The sequence below is a fragment of the Postia placenta genome, assembly GCF_002117355.1.
Source record: "Postia placenta MAD-698-R-SB12 unplaced genomic scaffold POSPLAscaffold_10, whole genome shotgun sequence".
NCBI classification, from domain to species: domain Eukaryota; kingdom Fungi; phylum Basidiomycota; class Agaricomycetes; order Polyporales; family Adustoporiaceae; genus Rhodonia; species Rhodonia placenta.
The window spans coordinates 1337026-1353007 of NW_020169841.1; the positions used below are offsets into that span (position 1 = coordinate 1337026).

Here is a 15982-nt window from a genome sequence, read left to right on the forward strand (position 1 = left end):
AACCAGCGTTGTCAAGGATTCCAGACGAAAGGATTCCAGACGAAAGGATTCCAGACGAACGGAGGTGGGCTTGGTATGAGCCAACGGAGGCGAAAAGCCGGCAGGCCACAACGTCAAACGGCCTCGGGTGCTCTCCGCATGTCGGTCGCCGCAGGTTGCGAGAAATCCTGGGGGGTTTATTCTACTGGATGCGAGGCGACGCAATCTGTCACTAGCTCCATGATGGACATAACGGAATGCGGATGGCTGTATGCACAGTATGGTGGTAGATCCACCGAGATTATTTATGCAATGCCTGAGTGTGGGTGTTAACCGTATCTTGAGGGATTGCTTGAAGTCGCTCGTCCGGTCTTCATCAAGCCGCGTGGAACTCTACACTATTAATGAGAATCAGATATTCGAGAGAGAAGATATCATCAATGTGAACGCAATCAAGCATAGGAAGGTAAGTCAGATCTAAAGCTCTGCAGTCCCTATGTCGTGAATCTGCCCCTCGATACGCCACAATCGCGCAGACGGATTCTATGTAAAGCAACTCGCCGCCGAGGACTTGAACTCGAAGTAATATATCGGGTGATCTGGAGCCTACATATATATACTCTCCAATAGGCCCATAGCGAAATAATCTTTCAAAGCGAGCCTGCAAGGAAGATCCGAGCCAGAGTTCGAGATGGTTCAAAAGTGGCGCGCAATCGGTAGACGCTCGTTGGGTTGATACTCCGCTCGGCATCATCCGTGCTGGCATATCGCCTAGTGGTCGTTCGTCAATAGACTTCCACAGCACCCACTAAAGGCCGTCAAAACAATGGTGAGTCCCTTTTACGCTATTTGATGCACTGTATCTGCCGTAAGGCCGCTATGTGCGCGTCCTGAGTGCCAGATTTCGCTGTAGAAAACACTGGATGCGCTGAAGATCATCCGGATGTCATGGATTGGTGCTGACATTCTTCTGTTTGTAGGCCAAGGCTAAGGCAGCTCCTACGTCGTCAAGCGGCGGTAAGGCCGCGAAGAAGAAGAAGTGGTCCAAGGGAAAGGTCAAGGACAAGGCGCAGCACGCCGTCATCCTCGACAAGCCCACTTACGACCGCATCATGAAGGAGGTTCCGACCTTCCGATTCATTAGCCAGAGTATCCTCATCGAGCGATTGAAGGTCAATGGGAGCTTGGCTCGGGTAGCAATCAGTCATCTGGAGAAGGAGGGACAGATCAAGCGGATTGTGCACCACAGTGGCCAGTTGATCTACAGTGCGTAAAGTCTCTCCACGGCATGAATTTGAGTCTGACTATGCATACAGCCCGGTCAACTAGCGGCTCAGATTGATTCGTTCGCCCTGTCGTTGCTTTCTACTCTCCTATTGCATGCAGCATATGTATATTCACCACATAAAACATGCCAAGCCATGCCATATTGCACTGCCTGAGATTCAGATAAAGTCACGATTACTACCCCCGTCGAAGCGATGTGAGTGCTACGCATTGTCAATCTACCATATGCAGCTGTCGCAATGCGTCCTGCGGTCTCTTGCGTTGTGTGATCTGGCGAGTTTCGGCAGCCACTGCTCTTCCCACGCTGTTCGCAGCCTTGTACAAGAAGTGGTACACAAGCGTGGGCGAGCGACTGCTATCTTCGGCAACGAACGGTCATAGCGCTCACTACCGATAACAAGGTGAATCACAATAACAGAACCGTTGCGACTGCTTGCAACAAGCCTTGCTTTGTTTGCACAGCCAATTCTTTCTAGACGCGTCAGCTTTTCATCGCCCGCGTCGCTATTACCATGTGGTCTGGCGACAAGTTGTGGCGTCCCCGCCACCATGGCTGTACCACGTTCTCGATCTATCAATGTATAAAGAGGACCTTGCATGTGGCGGCAACACTACTTCTGCGGGTCGTCTCCAGTCCTCTCCCGTTCGTGAGGCACAGCAACAAGCAGCATAATGTTCTCCTGCGTCCCATCCTCTATCGACCCTTCGAGTCAAGTCACGTTTGCATCAAGGAGTCCATTTCTATCTGAACTGCTCGCTATTCCTGTCAATTGGGATCTCATCGGTAAGCAGCCATAATACTGCATCGTTGCAATGAAGTGTCTCCTTAACTATGAGGATGTCTGCCTACAGACTACCTTGTAGACCACGTTGTAGAGGCAGTCCGTTATACAACCTTGAATCCCACTCGACGCCTGAAGAATGCTCTGTTTATCAACTTTGTCAAGCTCGTCGTCGTCAAGACGAGAATTGACACTGCAAATATTCTAGTCGCTTTAACCATCATCGACAAAGTATGCCAGAACATCGGCGATATGAGGCGGGACTGGGAATGCGAGGAGCTCTTCATTGCATCTCTCATCCTCGCGCACAAGGTATGATGCCATATTGTCTGATCACTGTGCTGTCATCTCATCGAAGTCTGTCGCAGGCTATCTGTGACCCAATCCTCCGCAACAAACATTAGGCGACATCCGCAAGCGTCTTCTTTGACCTGCAAGACATCAATCGACTCGAACGGGAGTTGTTAGACGTCATCAAGTTCGATCTGTGCATCACCGAAGAGGCGATACTCCGACATTTTCTTAGCTTACGACAATACTGCATCGAAGAGCCCAGTAGTCGCTACAAACGGTCGGGTGCAGGGTCTTCTCGCACTTCCCTGCGCGACACCGGGATGTCACAGCGCCATGTCATTCCCTTCACAGGTGTAGAATCACCATCGCCCGTCAACTTAGTCATCCCCATACGGCGATCTACGTGCTCCTTCCCAAGCTGTCGCGGAAATTGTTCACCCAGCTTGTGGGCGGATTCACCGGCACTCATCACTCCTGTGAATATAATGCCGATGCCAGCGGACTCAGATTCGCGGTACCTTCAGGGAATGACTCTGTCACGTACATCCATCCAGGATCGCGTCCAGCATGCCTCCCAATACATTCCTGCATGGGTGGACAAATGTTCGTCACGGCAGCTCGGTCCGCCGACAGAGCTGTTTCCCGCAGAAATGGAGCCTCACCGATGGCAGCCGCCTTACGGTAAATGGGATTCAGCGATGGTATAGCCCGATACCATCTGTCATTGCATGGGCCTCGTATACCTGCGCAATCGCGAACACCAGGGTTGCTTGCTTCTCGACGGCAATGGCGCTTGGAGTCAACAGGGCACATGCACCCATCGCTGAGGATACGTGAGGATGGGCATCGAGTGATCGTTTCCTTGATTCATGATGCATTTTCTCGCTGGTTCATACTTGGGTCCACCGAAGGAGCAGGACCCGGCTACGCTACGCATCGCGGGTCCAGTCAAATGTGTCCCTCCGCGTATGACGCATATGTGCCGACGGGATTGTAACAGCTTGTATCATAGCGATCATAGCGCACAGGTTCGTATAGATACCCGCAGAAGTACAATAACCTTTGTAAGTCTCGTTAGGCGCATGCTGTGGGAGGCGTTCGCCAGAATACTTCATGCCATATATAACTATCAGTAGATCTCGCAACCCTTCAATAAAATTATCGAGGCCAAAGTCCAAATAGCTCAGAGTCAACTAGTCATGCATTTTGTCCATATCATCACTCAGCCGTGTCTCTAGTGTTTTGAATCAGTATCCCAGCAGCTTTCGATCTGCGCATGTTGTGGTTAATCACGTGGCTTGGTCACGCGTGACACCGAGAAGTTACACTGTTTCATTCCGGTTACTTCGCGAGTCCAGTTCTTGCTAGTACCCTTTCATTCGCTGCTCAACATGGCGGCCAGAAAGCTGCAAAGTAAGTTGAACACACAGCCGAATACCTTTTATATGCTCAATGCAGAGTATTCATGCACAGCCGAAATCGACCGGACGCTTAAGAAGGTCGCGGAGGGCGTCGAACTCTTCGAGAGTATATACGACAAGATGCAGGCGTCGACGAATCAGACGCAAAAGGAGAAGCTAGAGGTGGATTTGAAGACACAAATCAAGAAACTGCAACGTCTTCGGGACCAAATCAAAACCTGGGTCGCAAGCAATGACATCAAGGACAAGACCGCGCTCCTAGACAACCGCAGACTTATCGAGACGGTGAGTCTTGTTGCGTATACGTGATCATCATGTAGTTGGCTCTCCGCCTCCTTGCATGGTCGCGCACGTGAGGGTAAGGCTGTATATTGTATGGCCATACTCATCATGCTCCGTTTCATGCATCGGTCGAACGTCCCTCTTGCTCTACACAATGTCCAGCAAATGGAGAAGTTCAAGGCTTGCGAGAAGGAAATGAAGACCAAGGCCTTCTCCAAGGAGGGTCTGACACAGTCTATCAAACTCGACGCGAAGGCTCAAGAGAAGCTCGAAGTCACGCAATGGGTCCAAACGCAAGTTGAAGAACTCCTGCTTCAGGTGGAACAGGCAGAAGCGGAGATTGAGACATTGCAGGGGAGTGGGAAGAGGAAGAAGTCGGGTGCAGCGGCCGCGGGGCGTTTGGAAGAGCTGGAGCATTTGAATGAGCGGCGGAAGTGGCATATTAGCCGCTTGGAGATTATCCTGCGATTACTGGACAACGGCACTCTACCAACGGAAAAGGTGCAAGGGCTGCGGGAAGATGTGTCCTATTTTGTGGAGAACAACACAGTACGTTTCCGCCTGTCTTCCTCAGTATCATCTCTTCACTCTAGTATGCAGGATGAAGACTTTGACGAAGACGAAGGTATTTACGATGAGCTTAATCTCGATGAGGAGGAGGAGAAGTTTGGTCTGGCGAATGATGACGATAGTGATGAGTCGGAAGACGCTAGTGAAGGTGCGATCAGCTTCAGGTGCTTCCCTCGTTTCCCTCATTTGATCCTCTATGGCTATAAGAAGACATTCCTCCTCGAACGCCGTCGAAGAAACACGATGAGGAGAGTACTGCGAATAATCACAAACGGGATGGTAGCCCCGTTTTAAAGAAGCCCCCAGCCGCGTTGCCCCTTCGAAGTAGGTTTCTTCTTGTGAGCTGCTTGCAGTCTTGCTAACGGTGTTCAGAAACATCAATCGCTGCGGAGAGTAGGTGGACATGTATGATTTGTAAAACTTGCGACTGACCTCCACTGAATAGCACCTAAGCCCCCACCAAATCCTAACTTCGTGCAACAGCCCATGTCCAGTATACTGAAGGCAGGACTTCCGACACAACCACGTCCGACAGCTCTACCAGTACGTTATGCGGCAGCGGCAGCCGCCGCAGTTACCCCTTCAGCGACACAATCAACGAGTACGCAACCGCCACCAACGCCTTCAGTAGCATCATCTAGTCAGCCATCTGCACCCACTGCACTATCAATAGGGTCAGCCAATGCCTCATCTACACTTGCTGCAGATCAGCGATCCGCAGTCACATCATCGCCCAGTCTGACGCATCCATCGGTGACAAGTCCAATGCTCTCATCGGCATCGGTGTCCGCACAACAGGCGGATGGCTACTCTGTCCGGGATTCTCCAGCAATGTCGGAGGCAGTACCCAGCTCCATCAGTGGACCGGCAGCAACATCTTCGCCTCAGCGGATTGCAGCACGGAAAGGTCAGTACAGTAGGTCGCCGCTTCCCATCCATGTCTTATAACATCCTCTCCTCAGCGTCGACACCGTCCCCAACTGCATTGCAGGCATTTAGTGCAGCTGTGGGTACCAAAGTACTATTATGTCCTGTTCCAAGTATCTGATTTACACCCAGCAGCCACCACCAGCAGAGCCGCTACAACTGCCACAACCACCGCACCTGATTGAAAATAGTGCCTTGCAGAGTCAGCGACAGCCGCTGGAGCCTTCACCTCCTCCACAGCAAGCGCAGGCCTTTTCTAGCATCTCCGCGAGTCTAGCGAATCCTCAATCAGCGACATCGTCGCCCATGCCCGCACCATCGCAACAGCAGCAACCCCAGTATCCGCCCGGGGTCAAGGTTGCGACAGCGACACCCGCACCAGACCAGTCTGTTCCATCTGGAGTGGCGCCACAGGGGCCATCAACAAGTGCGCAGCGGCCGACGTCGACCGCGCCATCACAAGTGCCTCCTCAACTGCAGCAACAGTCGCGACCCACCGCATTCCCCGGTTCGTTGTCAGATCTAGTTGTCTCGTTCGAGAACGTAAAGCAGAAAGGTCTGTATTATCTCCGAAGTGTGACAAAGGCCGTGCCAATTATCAGTAAGAGACTGATACCGCCTTTGCTACAGCGCCACACCGCATGTCAAATCTTGACCAGGTGCACAAGTTGCTTCAGGGAAGTTACTCAAACATGCCGCAGCCACAGGATACCGAGAAGTACGTCTTAATCTTCGTGGCGTGAAAAATATTCTTGACCACTTGCACAGACCGAAGTACTACGTGCCACGGAATCCGATCCAGACGCCGTCGTATTACCCGCAGACACCAAACCCTGTCCTCAACACTGCGGGCATCTTCTCGCAGCTGGATGTCGAGACATTGTTCTATGTGTTCTACTATTGCCCGGGCACATACCAACAGTATGTCTCGATTGCATCTTCGTGGCACAATTTCCGACTGACAACGCCACAGATACCTCGCAGCAAAGGAGCTGAAGCGACAATCATGGAGATTCCACGTCAAATACCTGACGTGGTTCCAACGCCATTCAGAGCCACAAGCAATCACAGAGGAGTACGAACAGGGCGTCTACGTCTACTTCGACTGGGAGGGTTCATGGTGTCAACGTAAGAAGAGCGACTTCCGCTTCGAGTACCGATATCTCTCCGAGGATTAGGATCGTCCTAACCTCCCACTTGCATCGCGCACCTGATTGTTCATTTTTTCCTTTCCTCTTTCGTAGTACTTTCCTTGACGCATGTGCTAAGGCACCTGTATTTTACGTTGCCGTTTTGATGGACAACGCAGCTTATCCATAGCGATAGTCAACTCAGATCCAGCAATAGCAAAATCATTAACGCGACAATAAGACGTCTATGGTCACTCGAGATTCACGACAGCACCAAGGTCAGTGAAGGTCTTCTGCAGTTTCTCCGCATCCTCCTTCGACAGATTCTCCTTGAGAATCTGTGGTAGTGACTCCACGAACTTCTTCGCCTGTATTCCACGTCGGCTGCATGTCACAAGAGATAGAAACGGACTATTGCTCACCTCAATGAGCGTCAAGTTGGGAACCATAGCCTTGACCTCGCGGATGATTTTGGGCTTTGCCGTAGCGTCGAATGACTCCAATTTGACGTTGAAGATGGTCTTCTCCTTCGGCTTTTCCTATGGGATTGCAGGTATTTGAGCGCATTACTGCATACTGTCCTGCGTGGCACGTACCTGAGCCTCTTCAGCCTCACCGCCCGCTGACGCTCCCGCGGCTGGTGCAGGAGCCGCTGCCGGCATTGCAATCTCCTGGATGTTCAACCGCGACTACAATAGACATGGGAGGTCAATACATCAGTTTGTCCACATGAGCGGTATGCGCACCTTGAGCAGTGTCACCAGGTCTGCTGCTTGCAGCAGAGTCAGCCCGGAAATCTCGTCAACAATCTTGTTCAACTTCGGGTCGGCAGCGACACTAGGTGATGGCGGTGGAGGTGCCGACTCAGAGGCTGCTGCTGGTGCCGCGGTGGCAAGACATCTTGACGAGCTGGCCAGAGAGTTGGGACTGCTACGCCAGTTAGTACAGACGCGGACGCGCCATGCTGTTTGGAACTCACCGCGTCAGGCAGCGTGTCCGAGCGAACGTACGCAATGCAGCAGAACACCGACTCTGTAGACCGATAAGAACATGCGCTAGTCAGGCTACCAGAACACGCACCGCCATTTTATGTCCAGTGATATCTATGCAGACCACTCCGAGCCAGCAAAATCCGCTTGCTCGTTCTCGTGCCGTTACGGAAGTTGGTTCCCACAGTCGCGTATCACGTGCGCTGCATGCTTTCCACAGTTTCGGTCAAACGCGTCGCGGTTACATTCCCACCAACATCTCTGCTATTCCGTTCTGCAATACTTCTCGAACAATACTATAATTATCCTACATCTGCCTCGTTGTCCCCCAAGTTTGGTGCTTCTCATTTGCAGAAGCAGTTGCCACACACGTGAATCGCTACTTCGGGGTGAACGGCTTACCTTCCAGGGCATGAGTTCAAATGAGACTCAGCTACCGTATCTCCGACCTCTTGGCAGCTGGCAGCAGGCACTCCTGCCATCTTGTGGCGTGCATGTCCCACTCCATCTGAACTCTTGTTCCAATCTCACAAGATGCAACATGCCCTTTGACTCGTAGCAAATATTTTCCCCATCACTCTGTCACACTATACTATGTAGGTCACGACTCATACGCTCCGTACTATGTTCAATACACAGTGGTCCACTACGTAGCGTATTTATTCGCTTCCTATCGGTCAACTTGGGAATCACCTTGCTGCTGTTATGCCTAGCGCTCGTCGATTCTTCTATGCTCCGTCGCGACATGTCGCGCATCCACCAAGGCCTGTCTTAATATTTCAGTCCGCGGCAGTACTTATTGTTGCAGTCCTGCTCCTTGCTCCATTACCCAACCCTGACAATAACACCTCATTCCTTTGCGCGTCATCATATGGGACTCCTGGACGAGACGTACGCTAGATGCTCAATCACTTGTAGTCCTCGCTTACTAGACCATTTTTATAGCTTGGGTGCCATTTTCATTGGCATCGTGATAGCTGCTACGTATGCCGAGAGGTCTATACCTTTCCGAAAGACACCACACTCACGGAGTCTTGCACATTCGCAGCCTATACGGAGGTAACGAACTGAGTCTTGCTACTGTAGGAGAGATGCTTAAGAATCTTAGTCTCTTGCACGCAGATATTGTATTACTACTCGCGCTACCCAGACGACACATGGCGTCTGAAACTTTTGGTATTCATATGATTTCGCCTCAGCGAAGGATAGCGCGTCCAATGATGTGTGCTACCAGGTTTTAACTGTTTGGGTATCTGAATCCCTACATCAATCCCTCATTACGCACGCTGGTATCTAACCTTCCTTCGCACACCTTGATCAATACTAACCGTAGCCTCAACGCAGTTTACACTTACCTAATCACAAATTACAACAATCCGATGGTCCTGAATGATGTTCTCTGGTGAGTACAAGTGTGATCACAGGGATAGAGTGATATGGACGTTTATTGCATAGGAGTTTGATCGTACAAGTAGCCTTGGTGGTAAGTAAGCCGACTAGGCAGACAATATGTTAAAGCAAAACCGGTACGTTTGTAGGGACTCAATGCATTATTAGTGCAGAGGTTTGTGTTCGATGTCATATTCTAAAATATCATTATGCTAAAATGATGTAGCTTCTATACACTACGAATTTGGAATTGTGAGTCAAATGATACTGCCTCAAGAAATCTAGCATTCATGCCCACTCAGTAAGCGAGAACAATGCATGGATATCTGCCCTTGTGGTGGGTTCTCTCCTTGTTGTTACAAACGTATGGATGCAGACCGATATGACACCTATTCCAGGCTGTATTGGTTCTGGGAGAATTTGGTGCGCTCTTAACGTAATGTATGGATGCATGATAGACTGATTCCTACTCTTGTATAGGTTCGATTGTGGGCGAGTACACTTTTCGATCTGTATACTCTGTGCGTGCTTACAACAGAGTCCTCAGCCTATACATTCAAGGCGTCAGTCACTTGACGAACGCACGCGCTCTTCTCTGACATCTGCATCAATAGATTGCGGTTACGGACGTTCGACGAGCTTAACGCTCTCAAGGTTGGTGACGTGGTGCTGTCTCTATTGAATATGGAGTTCTACGGGCTTGCGTTTGCAGGAGCTCTTGATGTCTGTATATGCAATCGCCGCAGCCGGAGATCTCCTTATTGCCATCACGTTGTCTGTACTTCTGCATGGATCGCGCACGGGCTACAGAAGGTGCGCTCCTGTCACATTTCTTTTGACAAGCGCTAGACGTTCATCCACCTAGGTCCGACGGCCTCATCAACAAGCTGGTAGGTGGTTTGGTTCATGGTCATGACCATATGATAATCAGCTTGGGCAGATCGCATTCACCGTGAACACGGGACTCTTGACTAGGTGAGTACGCTATCAAGTACTCTGTCGCCATCCTCTAATCTACGGTTGTAGCATATGTGCAATCTGCTCACTAGTTGCGGCGAGTTGCCTCTGTATGAAAGCGTGTCATCTGTCTCACTTCCCTTCAGATTGCGGTCCTACCTACCGCTTTCATATATGTTGCGTTTTTCTTCCTGATGGGACGCTGTAAGTTCATCATGCTCTGCACTACGTACTGGGGAGATGAAATAACGAAATCTAGTGCATACAAATTCCTTACTCGCCACCCTGAACGCTCGCAAAATTCTGCGCGTGAGGACGGTTGGAGACGACGTTCTCTCGCTTTCCCTGCAAGATCTGCAAGGCTCTGATACGCTCCCGTCGGGCCGTCGTAACGTGAGCCAGTTGAACACGCTTGGACTACCCATGTACTTATGACATGCCGCAGCGGATCCCCGAGAGGTCGCCTCTTGATATTGATGATACGAAGAGTCAAAGTCAAGAGCGACTTGTGAGCCAAGTTCGACCTGTGCCGCGGCTGGGAACATTGGGTTCGGCGTTAGCACCATCGCGATCAATGATGGGTCCGTGAAAAGCTTGAGACCCCGTTACTATTTGTTATGAATACGTAGCGGTCTGAGCCGCATACTAAAATTAATACACCCATACATCATTCAACGGCCCCAGTACATAGGTTTCAATTGTCGGTGCTGCAACTACGATCGATGATGTTAAATAGAACGGTAGGAGTTCACGCCCGCTGCTTGGAAACCCCCTGGAAAGGTTGGAAGGGTATAGCGTTCCCTTCGACCTGTTATTAGCAACCACAATTCCGGTCACTTTCCCCATGGTGTACATGCATCACGCAGACAGAACTCGCCGGCATGATGTCTTGAAAAGATGACACGGCCGTAATTCAACTTGGACGAAGATCGCATGCCCGGCGGCCCGTCGCAGTGAGCGACTTATGTATCCCGATGCCAATGTCTCAGCTACGCTGCGAAGCGAGGCTGTCTAGGGACCTCCGAGCCAGCTCCTCAGACCGCATGCGCTTGCGTGATAACTGACGAAGACCGTGGCTGAGTGTGCAGGATGCCACTGCCATTACGGCTATGTGCCAGTGGGGTATGGGACTCATCAGCACATAATACTCATCCGGTACGGGTCCTATGTCCAGCTCCAGGCTCTCTACTAGCCCGTCGCGTGCGTACTGCTGAGGTAAAAGGCCTTGCTCCCGAGGCGAAATCTACCGCCGCGGGTCCGAATACGGGCTGTGCGCCACACCGCGCGCACACCCCGAAGAACGCACCTGAGGGAGGCTGCACACATCGTCGGCCCATCCGTGGCGCTATCGCCCTTCGTGCCACCTTGTCTCGTGGCGGCCTTGTCACGGTATGGCTCCATGGTGCCACGGCGTCGTACGTATCCCTACGATGGGTGCTCGCCTCGCGGGCTCTGTGTGGTCAAAAACGCCAGGCATTCGTCTGATCGCTGGAGTCGCAGAAAATGGCGCGGGGCTTGGTGCAGCTGAGAGCTTGCAGTCTGGCGCGCACCGCGCCAAGCAGCGCAGCAAGGGATACTTGCGTATGCGGACCACGATGAGCACTGCTTTTATACACGGCGATGATATACATTCCGACTCCCTGGCGCGCTGCGCCAGGGCTACCTTCCTCCTTCCACATTCCGCTCCCAACCCGTAGCCAAGCATGAACAGAAAACACGGTCGATCGCTGTGCCGTACCACTCGAATCCCCCGGCTCGGTCCTATACTTTAGCCACACGCCAGTGCTCGATGCGCAACACGGCACGCTCACCATAAGCGAAGGCGGGCTGCATAGCGCCATAGCTGTCGCGCCAAGCGCTATTGTCTGCGGGTCAGACGGAGCAGAGATATCGCTTCGCGCGCGTAGACGTCGCGGTCGGGGTCGTCCAGCACCTGCGAGCAAGCGCGCGGGATACACCGCGCATCAGCATACACGGCCTGCGCACACGGCACAGCACGCTTGCGCACCTCCGTCCAGGTGAACTCCTTCCTGAGCAGCGCGAAGAACCGCCGGTCCGCCTGCGCACGATCAGCCGAGACCCGAGACCTGCTACCCGCGACCCGCGCACGCACCTTGCGCCGTTTCTTGTAGCAGAAGAGCACGTCGGGGTCGGGGTCCGGGCTGGGGCTGCCCCGCGGAACCAGCGCCGCGAGCGTGTGCACGAGCAGCGGGAACGCGGGCTCGAAGTACACGCAGTCCGCCGCGAGGACGACGTCCGGCCGCGGGAGGAGCGGGAGCGGCGCGCCCCTGGCGTGTGCACGTCCATCATGCGTCATGCGCTGCAGCCACGGGGGCAGGGGGGAGCACGGACCAGTTGAGCTCCGCGACGCGCACCGGCGGCGCGAGGCCGTTCAGCGCGGTGTTGCGGCGCATGGTGTCGAGGAGCGGGCTGTGTGGCGGAGGGGGCTGGGTGAGAGCCGGGTAGTGGCGGGGGGAGGAGACACGCACGCTTGGTCGGTGAGCCAGACGCGGGGCGCGCCGAGCTTCGCCGCGACGAGCCCGACGAGCCCGGTGCCGCTGCCGAGCTCGAGGACGGTCTTGTCCTTGAAGTATGCGGGGCCCCTGCGGGCGATGTAGCGCGAGAGGACCTGGATGGCGCGCGTAAGGGCGCATCGTCATGGCGCATGGCGCGCGGCGCGACGCACCTCTCCTGCAGGCCATGCGATGCCCCCGCAGCCGGGCGACGCGGAGACGGCGAGCGTGATGGAGACGGTCTCGGACGCGTCGGAGGGGAATGTGAGCTCGATCGTCTGATCGAGAATGGACGGCGGCTGGGCGGGGACGAGGTCGGCGTCGTCTGCGTCGTCTGCGTCTGCGCTGCCGCGGAGATGGCGGAGAGGATCGAGGTCGTCGAGAGTCTCCTCGCGGAGTAAATCCGCCATGGTAGAGAGCAAAGAATCGCACTTGTTGCCGTTTTCACGAAAGGTGTCGCGCGCGTCAAACACAAACAAATCCTCGCTGAGCGACCTCCCACTGAGAACACGAATATCTCGACAACTGCTAAGTGTATCGTCTTCATTTCTGCTGCGTTAGACTCGCCTCGTCGTCGCGCATGTCCTGATACCGAAAGCATCGTGAATTTCCAACATTGAAATTTCGACATCTTCGACATCCCTCTGAAGCAGAATCATTCCTACTCGTGAACACGGCATCGGAGATTCGTAGGATGGCTAGATGGGTTCTGTGGATGGCCTGATACAGCTGCAGTGTGTTTCTAAAGTCTTATGTCTGGTTCTCGCTATGCTCCTAGCTTTGTTTATATAATAGGTACATTCAAAATTGCCGCTTAAATCTCGCTGGAAAACAAGCGACATTTAAGCGGCCAAAAGCAGCGAGCAGAATCTGAGCTCCCCTCCTCGAACAGCGACATTTAAGCAACTGCTCGTCGCAAGCGCTCGCAGATTCTGGTTCACGGCCATGTCACGCTTGCGTGATTCGCCAACCTGATTGGCTGGTTACTGTAGCCCTTCGCAAGCCGAGAACGTGAACAAATCACAGCTGCATCACGCTTAGTCATCTGTGACGCTTTCAGCGACGTTTCAGCGAGCTTCAGCCACATTTGGGTGCTCAAAAGCAGCGAGAAGTCGCTTGTTTTCCAGCGAGATTTAAGCGGCAATTTTGAATGTACCTAAATGATGGTATTACTTCATCTCATCCCATTCAGGTGCTGAAGAAAACCTTCATTTACAGCAAAACCAATATTGATAGACCTCCCCTCGCAAAGTATACACATCGGCAAAGTGGGGCAGAAGCTCGTGGCAGGGGTCGGCAGTGGTGCAGATACGTCGACGAGCGGCCGATGGGCTACTGAGGATCGTGAGGTAGACGCTCAGTGTAATCCTCTCGTCCTCTCGCCGTCATTGTTAGGATGGGCGATATATCCCTCCTCAGAAAGAACTTGGTGTATAATACATGTCTGACTCCATGACTAATGGCCAGATTAAGGAAGCTACTGGTATCGCAGGGTTTGTCGCTGTCTACCTTTGTTTGCAGAAGTAGAGAGCGACGATGTAGACCTCGACCCATAGACGAATATCGAGACATCGGCGTGGGTTACGACTATTTATGGCTGCCGTGAACAACACTGAGATATCTGGGGGATGAGGGTACGTCACCCCCGAGGTGCCGAGCGCCGCTATGCTCCATGCCGCCTATCTGTACTTTTTGCGAGGGAGGTCTATCAATATTGGTTTTGCTGTAAGCCTTTCATAAGCATTGCCTGTAGTATGGACTCTCATTTTCTTTCCCACCCTTGTGCTAGCTCTGCCAATCATTCTTATGCTTCCTACACTTGCAAGTACTTCGTCACTCCAGATCTGACTGTCTACATTATGTGTAGCATAGATTTCATTCTCAATATCATTTCAAAGACAATGCCAAGCGCTTGTGGTTATAAGCACACCGGCAGCTACATGGCATGTCATTTGTGATGTCGTGTTCGCGAGCAGGAACGAGTCTGCTTCAGAAGGATGCTGAAGGTGTCGAAATTTCAGTGTTGGAAATTCATGATGCTTTTGATACCAGGACATGCGCAACGACGAGGCGAGTCTAACGCAGCAGAAATGAAGACGATACGCTCAGTATTTGTCGAGATATTCGTGTTCTTAGTGGGAGGTCGCTCAGCGAGGATTTGTTTGTGTTCGACGCGCGCGACATCTCTCGTGAAATCGGCTGTGCCACCATATGGGCGCCTATGTTACACCGGCAGCATCGTCATGTATTGATGTTCAGCCATGTCGTAACGAAATGCGCATATGCGCAATTGTGAGTTTGTGCATGTACCCGCCATTTTGAAGTTGTGCTATCAGAGTCGCTGCTGATGGACTGTGTGCGGAATAGGGAACCGTGGCGGGCGGGGATCGACCATCGCCGGCTCATCTGGCGCTGGCCGCGACAGCCTGGGAGCTGGTGAGTCTGCGGTGGCTGACTGCCCCTGAAAGCAGCCATGCAGACGTTGGCCGGCGGTGAGGAGAGGGCGAGCGCACGACAGATTAGCGTGAGGGACGATCGGTCTGGACTGGAATGTGAGCAGACATGTGTCGGGATGCGCAATTGAATTGTCTGCATTTGGCGAGCGCCATCAACTCTTCCCTCGCTTCGACCTGCATATAAAAGGCCCTTCCTCGTGTCGTCTGTCGCCGGTGCTGCTCCTCCTCGCCCCCTCCGTGAGTGATCGTGTCCCGACCCCTGTCCCCGCGTGCTAATCCCTCTCCCGCTCGTTGCCGAATCCCGCACTATGTCATCGTGCCGCCAGCCGCCTTGTGCCCGCCGCGTCGTGGCCCAGCAGCTCGCTCGACTTTCCTAACACAGTGCTGGTCTGCTGAACCCTGTTGCGCTATCCCATCGCCTCTCCCAATGGCCGGCCTTCACAAAGTCGTATTCCGATGGTGAGCGAACCGCCCCTGGGCTGCACCTCCCAGCACGCAATGGCTGACCGCCCCGCACAGGCCCCGCACAGATGCCTCCGACGTCATCGTCACAGGCACCTTTGACGGCGTGCGTGTTCTCTTCCTGCCATCGCCTTCTGCCCCTAATTTGCGCACTCACTCACCTCAGTGGTCCCGCTCAACGCACCTCACAAAGACGCCCTCCGGCTTCGAGGCCTCCGTCTCCGTCCCCTGGAGCAAAAAGACCACGTACAAGTTCATCGTCGACGGCCGCTGGGCCACCGCCGACAGCCAGCCCTCCGAGTACGACGCCATCGGCAACCTCAACAACATCTACCTCGCCCCGCCGCCCCCTGAGATCGCCCCGAGCGCCGCCGGAGCGATGCAGACGGCCGCAGACGCAGTAGCAGACGTCGCCGACACCGCGAAGCACACCGCCGTCGCCATGGTCGACGCAATCGCGCCCGGCACCACCGACCAGGCGTCGCCCGCGCCCGCAGTCCCAGTGCCCGCACCCGCACCCGGCTCTGAGCCCACGACGCCCCCC

General features: G+C 53.4%; 7 protein-coding genes across 7 annotated transcripts; 5 read left to right on the forward strand and 2 right to left on the reverse strand.

Annotated features, from left to right (window-relative positions):
* Positions 1–792: 792 nt before the first annotated feature.
* POSPLADRAFT_1183108 (hypothetical protein) lies at positions 793–1521 on the forward strand. Its single transcript, XM_024488977.1, has 3 exons — positions 793–808; positions 960–1245; positions 1296–1521. Exons 1-3 carry the CDS (start codon positions 806–808, stop codon positions 1319–1321), a joined length of 315 nt encoding a protein of 104 aa, XP_024337372.1. The 5' UTR covers positions 793–805; the 3' UTR covers positions 1322–1521.
* Positions 1522–1938: 417 nt separating this feature from the next.
* Positions 1939–3049, forward strand: POSPLADRAFT_1047989 (hypothetical protein; the record flags this gene model as incomplete). The annotated part of the gene is made up of 3 exons (XM_024479411.1): positions 1939–2050; positions 2131–2360; positions 2453–3049. The coding sequence occupies 3 exons, from the start codon at positions 1939–1941 to the stop codon at positions 3047–3049; spliced, it is 939 nt and encodes a 312-aa protein (XP_024337373.1).
* A 684-nt stretch (positions 3050–3733) lies between these two features.
* Positions 3734–6720, forward strand: POSPLADRAFT_1058750 (hypothetical protein; the record flags this gene model as incomplete). Its single annotated transcript, XM_024481077.1, has 12 exons — positions 3734–3755; positions 3816–4048; positions 4208–4594; positions 4646–4763; positions 4823–4939; positions 4988–5008; positions 5061–5522; positions 5578–5621; positions 5675–6098; positions 6173–6260; positions 6311–6463; positions 6516–6720. 12 exons carry the CDS (start codon positions 3734–3736, stop codon positions 6718–6720), a joined length of 2274 nt encoding a protein of 757 aa, XP_024337374.1.
* Positions 6721–6820: 100 nt separating this feature from the next.
* POSPLADRAFT_1171668 (hypothetical protein) lies at positions 6821–7761 on the reverse strand (the record flags this gene model as incomplete). The annotated part of the gene is made up of 6 exons (XM_024488141.1): positions 6821–7040; positions 7095–7211; positions 7269–7361; positions 7419–7602; positions 7652–7704; positions 7753–7761. 6 exons carry the CDS (start codon positions 7756–7758, stop codon positions 6924–6926), a joined length of 570 nt encoding a protein of 189 aa, XP_024337375.1. The 3' UTR covers positions 6821–6923.
* Positions 7762–9040: 1279 nt separating this feature from the next.
* Positions 9041–10596, forward strand: POSPLADRAFT_1047992 (hypothetical protein; the record flags this gene model as incomplete). The annotated part of the gene is given in 11 exon segments (XM_024479412.1): positions 9041–9063; positions 9117–9144; positions 9277–9302; positions 9449–9473; positions 9531–9571; positions 9665–9777; positions 9797–9863; positions 9916–9940; positions 10154–10211; positions 10267–10400; positions 10453–10596. The coding sequence occupies 11 exon segments, from the start codon at positions 9041–9043 to the stop codon at positions 10594–10596; spliced, it is 684 nt and encodes a 227-aa protein (XP_024337376.1).
* Positions 10597–11865: 1269 nt separating this feature from the next.
* Positions 11866–12930, reverse strand: POSPLADRAFT_1148715 (hypothetical protein; the record flags this gene model as incomplete). The annotated part of the gene is made up of 6 exons (XM_024486216.1): positions 11866–11940; positions 12016–12066; positions 12121–12295; positions 12360–12437; positions 12497–12636; positions 12694–12930. 6 exons carry the CDS (start codon positions 12928–12930, stop codon positions 11866–11868), a joined length of 756 nt encoding a protein of 251 aa, XP_024337377.1.
* A 2473-nt stretch (positions 12931–15403) lies between these two features.
* On the forward strand, positions 15404–15793 carry POSPLADRAFT_1093015 (carbohydrate-binding module family 48 protein; the record flags this gene model as incomplete). Its single annotated transcript, XM_024483105.1, has 3 exons — positions 15404–15435; positions 15496–15544; positions 15605–15793. Coding segments are annotated over 3 exons (270 nt in total), but the record flags the coding sequence as incomplete, so codon positions are not given.
* Between the last annotated feature and the right edge of the window lie 189 nt (positions 15794–15982).